The 11481-nt window shown below is 45.0% G+C and overlaps 1 protein-coding gene across 3 annotated transcripts; it reads right to left on the bottom strand.

Annotated features, from left to right (window-relative positions):
- Positions 1-832: 832 nt before the first annotated feature.
- Positions 833-7092, bottom strand: LOC107141467 (cytochrome P450 4A5-like). 3 transcript variants are annotated; one of them, XM_048815439.1, is made up of 9 exons: positions 6802-7092; positions 6287-6441; positions 5772-5878; positions 5495-5685; positions 5260-5393; positions 4314-4378; positions 4092-4168; positions 3873-3928; positions 833-1821 (listed from the first exon to the last, which is right to left on the bottom strand). In XM_048815439.1, the coding sequence occupies exons 1-8, from the start codon at positions 6861-6863 to the stop codon at positions 3904-3906; spliced, it is 816 nt and encodes a 271-aa protein (XP_048671396.1). In that variant the 5' UTR covers positions 6864-7092; the 3' UTR covers positions 833-1821; positions 3873-3903. The 3 variants fall into 3 exon arrangements, with proteins under 3 accessions (XP_048671396.1, XP_015340195.2, XP_048671397.1); XM_048815440.1 differs by lacking the exon at positions 833-1821 and adding an exon at positions 3625-3753; XM_015484709.2 differs by lacking the exon at positions 3873-3928 and having other exon boundaries at positions 6802-7069.
- Between the last annotated feature and the right edge of the window lie 4389 nt (positions 7093-11481).

Below are 11481 nucleotides of genomic sequence, written 5' to 3'. Positions count from 1 at the left end.
TTCTGTATACTACAAGGGAGTTCTAAGATCAGATGCACAGAACCCATGGGCAGTTAAGGGACATCAGGGGGTCCCAGGAACAAGGCCACCTGGAGTACATGGGCATGCATCTGGCCAGGCAGATGTCATCTTCTCCTTCCTCAGTGTTGTAGGGACAAATGAGGCAGGGCACCAAAGATAACAGGAAACAGTTTTATTTGTCTGCAGCCAGGTTTCAGAGAGCACAGCTTTTGCTGTAATCAATCAATCCCCTGAACCCCGAGTTCAGGGAGTTTCAGAGTTTTATACCCAGCATGTAAGGGGAGGGGCTCAGAAGTTCACAGTCTGCAGAAGTTCACATAAAAGCAGCTTTTTCTTTCACTGTTCTGGGCAAGTTAACCCTTCAACACCTGAGAAGGGGAGAGCTTCTCCCCTTTCTTTCCTCCCCCTTCCAGCTGTTACCATGGAGCCCAATTGGTAACTTCTCTTAAAAATATAGACATCTTTGTGAAGCCCAGATCAAGGCCAGAGGTCTTGTTTGCACAGTTCTACAAAGTACTATACTGGATTTGTTTGTGAAAAACTACTAAGGGGGTGTCCAGCACCTGGAGTGCTGGTATCTTCCCAGCCAGAGGCCAAGTAAAACAGGGCGACACGAAAATAGGAAGTTTATCTACATTGGACTCTTTTGCAGAGATTTGTTTGCTGACACTCCTAATATCAGCCATGGTGAAGAGGGCTTTTCTGTGGAGAAAGGGGGTGCCACTTCATCAGAAGGTACCTGATTCTTCTTTTTTCCCATTCATCCATCTCTTTTCTCTCCATTTCCTTTCAAGGGAAGGAAGACACTTCATAAAATTTTGTGAACTTTATTGCAGGAGGGAGAGAAGAAAAGGTTTATATAATAGATTTTCAGGAGAGATATACATGGACAGACTGGGTGAGAATCAGGAAGGAAGTGTGCTAGGATGAATAATGGTTCATTTATGTACACATCCTCAACTCCCTGGGAGAACTATGATCATGTCTTAATAACACAGTGGGCACATTGTTATCAAAAAGGTCCTTATGATAAAGATTTGATGTGAAGACAGAAGTAGAGAGATTTAAAGGTGTTGCAGGATTTGAATATTGACCATGGGTCCTGAAGCCCAGCAATGCAGCTCCAAGTAATGGAAATGACAAAAGGAAGAGGCACACCAATGGCCCTGGATGTGCTGTGGTACTCCAATGACCTTGGGTACACCACAATGGATCCATGTTAGAACTCTGATCTTCAGAACCAAAAGGAACTACATTTCTGTCATACAAAGCCAACTGAGGTTGTTGTCATTTTTTATAGAACAGTAGTAAACTCAGATGGACAGACAAGCAGCACAAGGGAAAATGATTGGTAAAGGACAGACAGGGTGGTGGGCAGGCAGGTGACCAGGGGATAGAGATACAGGCAGGTGAGAGACAGATAGAAAAAGAAGCAGGTAGGGAGCCTGGGGTTAGGTGAGAGACAGAGGGCCAACAGATAGGACAGGAGGCAGGAGAGCGGGCATGTGGGAGAAGGGCAGATTAAAAGATTGAAAGCAGTTTGGGGGCAATGGAAGGTGTACAAGAACAGGTGACAGAAACACAAAATGTCAAGCAGCTGGCCTGCAGACATGTCCTCTCTTCCACCAGAATTATTGGAGCTTCCTGAGATGCAGGTGGATTCCATTCTTGGACTTCATCACAGGGAGTAACATGGGTACAGGGACCCTGGTGGGATCTGGTAGTAGCTCAAAACGAAGTAGAGTAAGGGCCACGGCCACTTTCAGCTCATTCATGGCAAATTGTTTCCCAATGCAGTTCCTGAACCAGGCAGAGACAAAGAAAGTGGTCTCAGGCCCCACTCTGAGCTAGGGAGGCCTTGAACCCTGTGCTCCTGATAAGAGCAAAGATTCAGAAACCTCCTTTAATTAGAGGTGGCAAACACCTCTGCTTCTAGCCTGGATTCACACTCTCCTGCCCTTTGACAAGGCCCTACTCATCTATGGAAAGCTCTGATCCCACTTCTACATTCATAGACATGAAATCTCTGCTAAGGTAAGGTAAGGCTAGCACACTGAACAATCAAGTCTAATAACACTTTCCATTTTAAGAATAAGTCATTGGCTAGTTGAGTCTCTCTACTGATGGTTTCGGATTCATCAGTGTGGTTATCACTGGTCTGGACTGCATGGGAATGTGTGGACCACACTCCCCGGGATCATATCTCTGGCGTCAAAGGATTCTGATGGCAGAATCAGATGTCAGAATCATCTTATTAGGACATTGTGCTGGGGATCTGTTTGCTCTGATTCCATCTGCCTCCCACCCAGTGGTCAGGCTCCAGCCTGCATCCACCAGCATCTCTAGACTTGTACTCCAGAAATATCCCTCTTGCCATCTTCAGTCTCTTCTTCCTGGCTTCACTGATCTCCCTGATTCCCCTCCCTCCTTACTCCCATGCCCTCCACCAGTAAGGGCAGTATCCAAGGCCTCACCTCCCTGTACACCCTCTGTGGGCTACTGCCTCACCCACCTCTCACCTGTCCAGCCCCACTTCCTGCTTCCGCTCATATTCTTGAGGTTGCTGAGGATGTCCTCCTTCTACTCTGCCTGAACATCCTCAAGGCTCAGGACAATGGCCAGATGACCCTTAACCCTCTGCTGGCTGTCCCTCTCTCTCCCAAGCTACCATCAGTGTTTTATTCAAGTAATCACCACAACCAATGGCCTCCAACAGTGCCAGGGACAAAGAAACTTGCATCATGTTCAATGAGTGATGAGAAAGTGAAAAAATTATGGAAAGAGTGATATTTGTCTCAATTGCAGTTGTCTGATTCTGAACAACACCTTTCTGTTCTCACTGAACAGAGAGCAGACACTTGCCTCAGAGCACAGGACTTGGCACAGAGACACACAATTTTTTAATACTTTCATATAACTTAGATTAATTGAACTGTAAAAATGAAATGCATTTGGACACACAGAGAATTCCTACCTAGTAACTGAGCTACCTTATAGTCTCCTGTCCTCCAATGTAAGTGCCATAATTTGTAGCCAGTATCTAATAGGAAGTTATCAATTCCAGAATAAATTTTATCTAAGATATATGATTTCTCCATGGACAACTTTATTTTATGCCTGTTCTATGAAATTTGATTCAGCATTGTAAAATTCACAGATATTTGACTCAGAAACATCATCCTACTAATCAATTTAGTAGGTTTATGGTAATGTGTATTTCACAGGCTGATTCCTGTAGCCTTGCCGGGCTTTCATAACAGCCCCTTTGGCATGGCCTGTCCAGCTCAACTGCAACTTCAGGTGTGTTTTTGAGTGTACGACAGTATGTGCTCTGTGTTGCCTGAATAGTGAGTTTTCTCTGAGGCGTTTAGCTTCCTCATCCTATACCATGGATTTTGTGTAGAGATCCCTCTCCAAATGTAGAATTTTGCTGACTGGGAACATGAACACCCATTGTGAATATTAATATGAGACCAAAAATTGGAGGGCAGAAGCCAAAACTTCTTGAAATCACACTCATTGGTGTCCACCCCTGTACAACAGACTGCAAACTCTATACGGACAGCTTTACAGTAAGAACAACAAGGTGTAATTCTAAATATATGGGAATATTTCAATGATTCATCAAGTGCCCACTGAGGAATTAAGCAGAAAAGGGATGAGTTCATAGAAAATGTGGAAGAAAGAGAAATCTACCTCTTAAGATACTTGAGAATTGAGGAAAACAAGCACCTGAAATGTAAATTGTATATGCAAATCTAATTCTGAAAATTCATAATCCAAACGAATAAAACACCAAGACACAATGAAACTTGTGGTCCAAACTTCTATTATTTTGGTGTTTAACTCACCAGATGGTTGGCCTTTGGGTAGGGCAGTGGGTCAAACTCTCCACAGTGTGTCCTGTCTTTGGGGCACAGGCACAAACACACAACAACTTATACCCACAAAAGCCAACAAACAAGGGCCTACGTGAAGAAGCCTAAAAAACACTAGGGAATCAATATATTGGGTCTTGAACAGAGACTCTCCGTTCTCCCCACCCCACTGGCACTCAGGGGACATCTCACCTTGATCCTCCTGAGAAGGGCAGGAAGGAGTGGCTGTGTCGAGAAGATCCAGGTGCAAATCGAGAAGGATCAAACACCTGCAGAGAGAGCAGCAGGGCCAGGACAAGTTGGGATCAAGTCCCTGCTTTCCAATCATGGTGGGACATGATCCACAGATGTGGGAGCAAGAAGAGGGTTTGGTCATGACAAATCATCCCCTTCCCTCCCCACAAGGCCTCCTACCTCTGGGTTTGGCCACACCTTCGGATTGTGATGAAGGCCATAAATGGAGAGTGTGACCATGAAACCTGTGGGACAGTTAGGAGACAGATGACTAATTACCCTACTGGGCTATAGGTCTGGTCTCTCAAACAGCAGAAAACATGCACACATAAGTTGCATGGGTCCCGAAATCGTCACTTTGAGTAGAATGATTTTACAAAGCATCTGAGTGACAGTAAGGAAAGAAAACTGTGAGCCTAGGAATAAGAACAAGAAAATATTGGAGACTCACTGCTTACACCAAATGAAGTGACAACACACAGCCATCCAATACCTTCCATGAAACTGTGGAGAGTAGACATGCTCTCAACCAACCCTCATGAGTGCCCTTCAGAATACACTGGTCTACACCCATTTTCATATGAGATACTGGAGTCTCAGTGAGGTTATCTTTCTCATATTCACATAGCTGGCATGTGCCAGAGCAATGGTCAGACACAATGGTGGGTGAGCCAATGGGTGGCTTCCTAACCGGGCAGGAATATCAGCTTCTCCCTTCTATGATCCTGACCAATCCTTACATTCCAAGGACCACATTGACTTGTAACATGGGCTTTCATGATCTCTTTCATTTGCCTTGGGGCATTAATATATATATATATATATATATCTTCTCAACTCTGTATGATTCTTTCTCTACCCTGCTCTTCTCAAGTACTGATAATCACAAGGATAATATCTGGAGGCTGATATTAATCTAGAGGTTGACATTTTTTTATAGAATTTTTTTCTGATTTCAAGCTCCAAATCCCGCATTTCATAAGACTCATCAAAATTTCAGAGTAACTATGCTTTCTATAGAGGAGGAAAGGCAGACTGAGAAAAGTTAATAAAAACTAAAAATCAGGTGGATCTCTCATCCATTGTTTCCTTAGAGAGTGAATAGGTAAGTATAGAAAGGTCATACCTTTGGGTAGGGAGCGTCCATCAGGGAAAGTGATAGGTTTACTGAGATCTCTGCTCACACTTGGTACTGGTGGATAGAGCCTCAGGGCCTCCTTGATGCACATGGTGGTGTAGGGCATCTGGTCCATGTGGTCCCTGAGGTGAAGGCCATCCTGAGGGGCAGGCAGGGCCCAGGAAGACCAGCACCTTGTCCCTACCAGAGGCAGGGCTCTCCCACCTCTTGAGCTCTCACTCACCAGGTGATGGAGGCTCCATCCCCCAGGAGGCTCTGGACCTCCTCCCTGCACTTCTTCTGATGCTCAGGGTGTGCAGCCAGAGCATAGAAGATCCAGGAGATACCACTGGCTGTGGTGTCATGGCCCTCAAACATGAAGGTGTCCACCTCGGCACGCAGGTCCTCATCAGACAGGCTGCTCCAATTCTCCATCTGGGGAGGCCATGGATGAGAGAGCAGGGTTTGTCCCTCCCTCTCCTAGGCAAAGCCTCTGGTTTTTCCACCCACCACATACTCACTTTGGCACACAGAAGGATGTCCAAGAAATCCAAGTGCCTCTTCTGCCTGATCTTCTCCAGCTCTCCCTCATTCTGCAGCTGAGCCTTCCTTTGCCCGATCACTTGATCTGTCCCAGGATAGGAGTTACCAGGCAAATACACAGTTACAACAACCCCTAATAAGCCATTTTACCCCTATGACAATCTGGGTGTCCTGTGGAGCTCAGGATGCACAGGTGAGTGGGTGTGTGGGAGTCTAGCACCATCTGATGCAGGCCGACCTTCCATGGGAGTCCCTGTTGAATGCTGGTGGGATAGGTCTCATTCAACACTGCTTAAGTGATGATACTGGCATTGTGCTGTACCTGACACACTAACATCTCAGCTCCTAACACTTGCAGTAGGATAGTGCCAACATAAGGGTGTCCTAGTTTCTTTCCATTGTTAGCAGGTGCACTGCCTCTGTCTCAGGTGCCATGGCCCTACCTCTTAGACTGAACCTGGTAAAGGAAAGTAGACAGGATTAGAGACAGAACCTGTGTGCTCATGGGCAAGCTGGCAGGCATGGTGGAACAAGCGGCCATCAGAGGTCAGTCTGTAGATGGTGTCGTTCTGGTGAAAGACATTCCTCATACGAGAAAAAAACAGGTAGTTCAGATCCCCAACAGCCTGAATGTAGGACTTGGAATTCCTGATGGAGAGATTGCAGAACAGATTGGATTGTGGAGCCACGTGACTGGAAGCAGTGTGGGTTCTATTGGGAGATTCCTTTAATGCTGTGGACAGACAACACTGAGGTACACCTTGTATCTGTGTTACATCTCTTATGAGCTTTGGGACTTTAGAAGATGGCATGATAACCAGACTTCTACCCCATGCAGGAACCAAGGACCTATGGCTGGGGCGTGTTTGGGTCTGGTCAGGGATCAGGGCTTGGCCTAGGAGCAGGATAAGAATCTCCCATTTTATTTATGAGCATTCAAGAGGCATCACTGACTCTGGGGTAAATTTATACCAGTTAGTTAGAACAAGAGGTCAGTTTGGCACTGACCTCTCCAGCTGGATACTGCCCTGATGGCTGAAGGCACACTTCATGATGGTGTCCAGGGTCATCAGGGAGACATGCTGAAAAATCTCTAGGGAGTCCTGTCCAATAAGCTGCTCCCATTTGTCCTGGGGAGGAAGAAGGTCATTACCCTATTCAGTTCCTCAGAAGGCCTGTGCTAACTAGGTTACTCTCTTTCCCTGCATCTCCAAGTATTCTTTCCTGAATCTTAGGGTCACATGAATTTTCGCAAATGAAGAGTTCAAGCAAATATTTGTATTCTGCTGCCTCTTTCTCAGAAATTTGTATTACAAAATGAAACAAACATTTACATAATAGATTATTAAATTTAGAATTTTAGGCAATCACTTCTGACCATTCGATTGATGAAAGCCCCTGAGACACTCTTTAGGTTTCAAATTCATGACCTAAACTTAAAAACTAACAGAATACCAAATATGAGGACAAGATAATGTTAAGCAAATTGAACCTCTGGGACTCACGAGCCACATATTGAAAATAATTCTTTTCATTATCCTTCAAGAAAAGTTGCTGAAATCAGAGAAATGCAAATTAAAACCATGCTAAGATACCATCTCACTCCAGTAAGAATGGCAGCCATTATGAAGTCAAACAACAACAAGTGCTGGCGAGGATGTGGGGAAAAGGGTACACTCATACATTGCTGGTGGGACTGCAAATTGGTGCAGCCAATGTGAAAAGCAGTATGGAGATTCCTTGGAAAGCTGGGAATGGAACCACCATTCGACCCTGCTATTCCCCTTCTCGGACTATTCCCCAAAGACCTAAAAAGAGCGTACTATAGGGATACAGCTACATCAATGTTCATAGCAGCACAATTCACAATAGCTAGACTGTGGAACCAACCTAGATGCCCTTCAATAGATGAATGGATTAAAAAAATGTGGCATTTATACACAATGGAATATTACTCAGCATTTAAAAATAGCAAAATCATGGCATTTGCAGGGAAATGGATGGCACTAGAGCAGATTATGCTAAGTGAAGCTAGCCAATCCCTAAAAAACAAATGCCAAATGTCTTCTTTGATATAAGGAGGGCAACTCAAAACAGAACAGGGAGGAAGAGCATGAGAAGAAGATTACCTTTAAAAAGGGATGAAGGTGGTTGGGAAAGGGAAAGAGAAGGGGAATTGCATGGAAATGGAAGGAGACCCTCATTGTTATACAAAATTACATATAAGAGGATGTGAGGGGAAAGGGAAAAAACAAGAGAGAGAAATGAATTACAGTAGATGGAGTAGAGAGAGAAGATGGGAGGGGAGGGTCTCCTATACCCATGACATATATTTGCCCCTCAAAACACACATTCTAGAAACATCCTCAGTTGGGGGCAAACATATCCATTTGGTCCCTCCACCTGAGCAGAGGTAGCTGATTCCCTGTGTCCTGACACATCCTGATATTCTTGCCCTTTGTTATCCCAGAATGATCTCCTCAGGATAGTGACTCCATCACACTGATATCTGTGTTTCAGAGCAAACACAGGACCAGACAAAGAGTATCCTAGTCTGTGAGTGGGGCAGGAAAGATTGTAGAAGGCTGGTTCTGAGATGGAGGATCTTTGAGGAGTCTAGGTGTGCTTTGCCTTGAGAAGAAAAGACTCAGGAAGAACAAACAACAGTCCTCTAAGGTGGCAGGCTGCAAGGACAGATATCAGATCTGCATGTGATAGAGTGAGTGACAGAGGTGAGTAACAGCAAGACAGGCTTCTTTTAAAGGAGTGAGCTCCTGGTGCTGGAAGGGGCCAAGCCTGAGAGTTAATCTGGGTGTTCCTCAGATGCCTAGAGCATGCAACAGGCTTTGTCCTGCCTGCAACTGGCTTTGTCCTGTGCACTTCCTGGCCAGTCTTTGGGCTGCAGTCTCCCTTCCCTCCTACTCCCCTCCCATTTCTTCCTACCTTGTGGCCAAAGAACCAGTGGGATGGTGGAGATGGAAACTGCTGAAGGGCTTTGAGCAGCCATTGCCTGCGCAGGAGGAACTGGGCTGCCTTGAACAGCAGCAGAAGCAAGCTGAGCAGCGAGGCCACTTGGAGGAGCCCAGAGATGCTGCCCGGGAATCTGGTGAGGCTCAGTGAAGACATGCTCATGGTGCAGAAGCTTCTGTATTACTCACTGTCCCTTTGTCACTGATTAAGTCTGGAAGGAACGTCCCACCCACTTGTGGTAGAGTGAACTGTGCGGGCAGGGCTTGGTCTCAGTGTACAGAATTGATTAACCTGAAAGTTTCACCTTGGGAAACAGTGAGGTCAAAACCTTATCAGTGGACAGAGGCAATAGCCATGCACACACCAATTTCCCCTTCTCCATACTGATGACATATTCTTGTTGGGCACCAACTATGTGCTAGGCTGCATGCTAGTTGCATTCCAGAGCTGCTTAAAGAACAGACCTGAACCCAGACTTTGAGAATTTCAGAGGTAACTAATCTAACATTTAGTAGGTGTGGCTGTGTTGTGCTGTTGCCATTATTTAATAATGAAAAGTTTATTATTACAGAGAGGTAAATGGAAGGCTTAGCACTGACCCCCATCACCTGCTTTGAATGCTCAGAGGAAAAGAGCCTTCAAAACAAATGATGGGGTTCAGTGCTAACACACTCATGGTGCAGAAGCTTCTATATCACTCACTGTCCCTCACAGTCACTAAGATACCCTGACCAGCCCTGCCTAAGTCTGGGATGATTGCTCTACCCACACGTGGGAGGGAGCAGGGTGAGACAGAAATTGACCTGACTCTAGAATTGATTAACCTGAAAGATCCACCTTGGGAAACAGTGAGGTCAAAGTCTTATCAGTTGATAGAGGCAAAGGCCATGCACAGACTCACTTTCCCTACTCCTTATTGCACACAAATATGTTTTGAGTACCAACTATGGGCTAGGAAGTAGTTAGTGGGTCAAGCTATGTAAAGAAGACACAATAACTCACACTTGAAGAAATTCCTAGCCTAATCCATCAAACATTCAGTTTGATGAAAAAATTATTATTCCAAAGACGTAACATGAGGTGTTCAGAGGAAAATGATCAAAGAAAGTGGGTGGTGGGATTAGAATCCTTTCTTATTGGCAACCAAATCTGAGCCCAACTGTTCAACTCCAGTGTGTGAGTCCCAGCTGCTTCAGAAATATTCCCCGAGTCTCTCCTTATCCACCGTATAGAGAGTGACCACGCTCTGAGTGGAGCACTGCAGTGGGACTCCGGAGACTGAGGCCTGGCAACTTATCCTCTCTGAGTTCAGTGTCTTCCTTGTAAGAAGGCTATTAATCCTTTTTCCCAATTACACTTGAGTGCAACTCATTCTTTCAGTCTTTCAACAATTTCAAGAAAATTTCTCAGCCTCGCTGTCTTGTGAGTAAATGAAGAAAATGACATCAGTATAGGAAAATGGGATAAAGCTATAGTGGAGCAATGAAATGTCCACCAGGTGAGGAAAACACTAAGAAGAACAGGGTGTCGGGGAAGGAATAGGAGACCACCTGAGGGTGGGTGGCCTCTGGAAGATCAGTCTCCAACACACCATGGGGAATTAGGGAAGGTTCACATCTTGAAGACCCTTACTCTCACTTCTCATAATTCTCCAAGATCAAACCAAACATGCAGGATTCAGAGAGTAAAGCACAAGATACTTCAGGAAGAATCCAGGGGAAGCTGGCTCTCCCAGCAGCTGCAAGGTTCCTTCTGGCCTGACCCCTTCACTCATCCACATGTTTTTTTCCACCACCTCCTTCATTGCCTGACATCATGATGGGTGATTCATTAATCAAGAAGAGGCAGAGTTCTTCCCTTTGTCCTCTGATCCTGTGTCCTCTCAGCACCCAAGGGCAGAGGAGCATGTAACTATTCACACCACATTTCTCTCAACTTTTTCCTCATTTCCCTCATTCCTTTCCATTCTTAGGTCTTAGAGTAGTGAGCACTTGGTGTTCAGGGTAATGATCAAATCTTTACCTGCTTTCTTTCCCAACAAGCCTAAAAACAGTTTTTAAAAACAAAACATCTCATAGTACAGATGGGAAACCTAAGGAAGAAAGGGCTTAGCTTCTTGCCCAGGTTCAACCAGCTGGTCCAAAGCACAGCCAGGATTCTATCCCAGGCCATTGAGACCCAAAGACATTGCTGTTGACCCTTAAAGTGAATTTAATAATTAGCTGGAGGGACAGTTCTAGGGCATGCCCCAACATTGCAGGGAGTATTTCTTGTCCACCATGTTCATTCAGTGTTTCCATGTAGCACAAACACATGGCAGATGATCTACTCCACATATTGGCACAAATGCAAGATTCTCTACACAAGGACCCTTTGTGAGAAGGTACAGGGCCAACCATGAGGCTAGATCCTTGTCACTGAAAATGATTCTGATGGAGAATTTAGCAGGATATGAACAATGATTACAAAATAAGTGACAAGAGCAGAATACAGAGCTACATGTGCGGTGTGATCTGAGGTGTCAGTCAAACTGTGTTTGGCATGTGAAGATTTCTCACCAGTAAATATTTTTGCAATCTTTTTTCTTTATGTACACCCCAACCAAAGACTCCTAGAGGGTTGTAAGTAGACATTGTATTTCCTGATTTTCCCCATAGCATGAGGAAGAGACCCGCACATACTGATGATGCCCAGTTAATACTTTCTGATTTGATGAGT

This window comes from Marmota marmota, unplaced genomic scaffold, assembly GCF_001458135.2.
Source record: "Marmota marmota marmota unplaced genomic scaffold, marMar, whole genome shotgun sequence".
Taxonomy (NCBI): Eukaryota; Metazoa; Chordata; class Mammalia; order Rodentia; family Sciuridae; genus Marmota; species Marmota marmota.
The sequence above is the reverse complement of the archived record's forward strand: the minus strand, read 5'-3'. Positions and strand labels throughout refer to the sequence as shown.

What these genes read in the sequence shown, in the direction of transcription:
- LOC107141467 (XM_015484709.2), bottom strand. Translation starts at nt 6,863, where the DNA reads ATGACCCTGGACACCATCATGAAGTGTGCCTTCAGCCATCAGGGCAGT. An exon ending in AGGTGTGGCCAAACCCAGAG is followed by an intron (nt 4,169 to 4,313) that starts GTAGGAGGCCTT and finishes CTCTCTCTGCAG; the next exon opens with GTGTTTGATCCTTCTCGATT. An exon ending in CCCTTCTCAGGAGGATCAAG is followed by an intron (nt 1,822 to 4,091) that starts GTGAGATGTCCC and finishes TGCCTGGTTCAG; the next exon opens with GAACTGCATTGGGAAACAAT.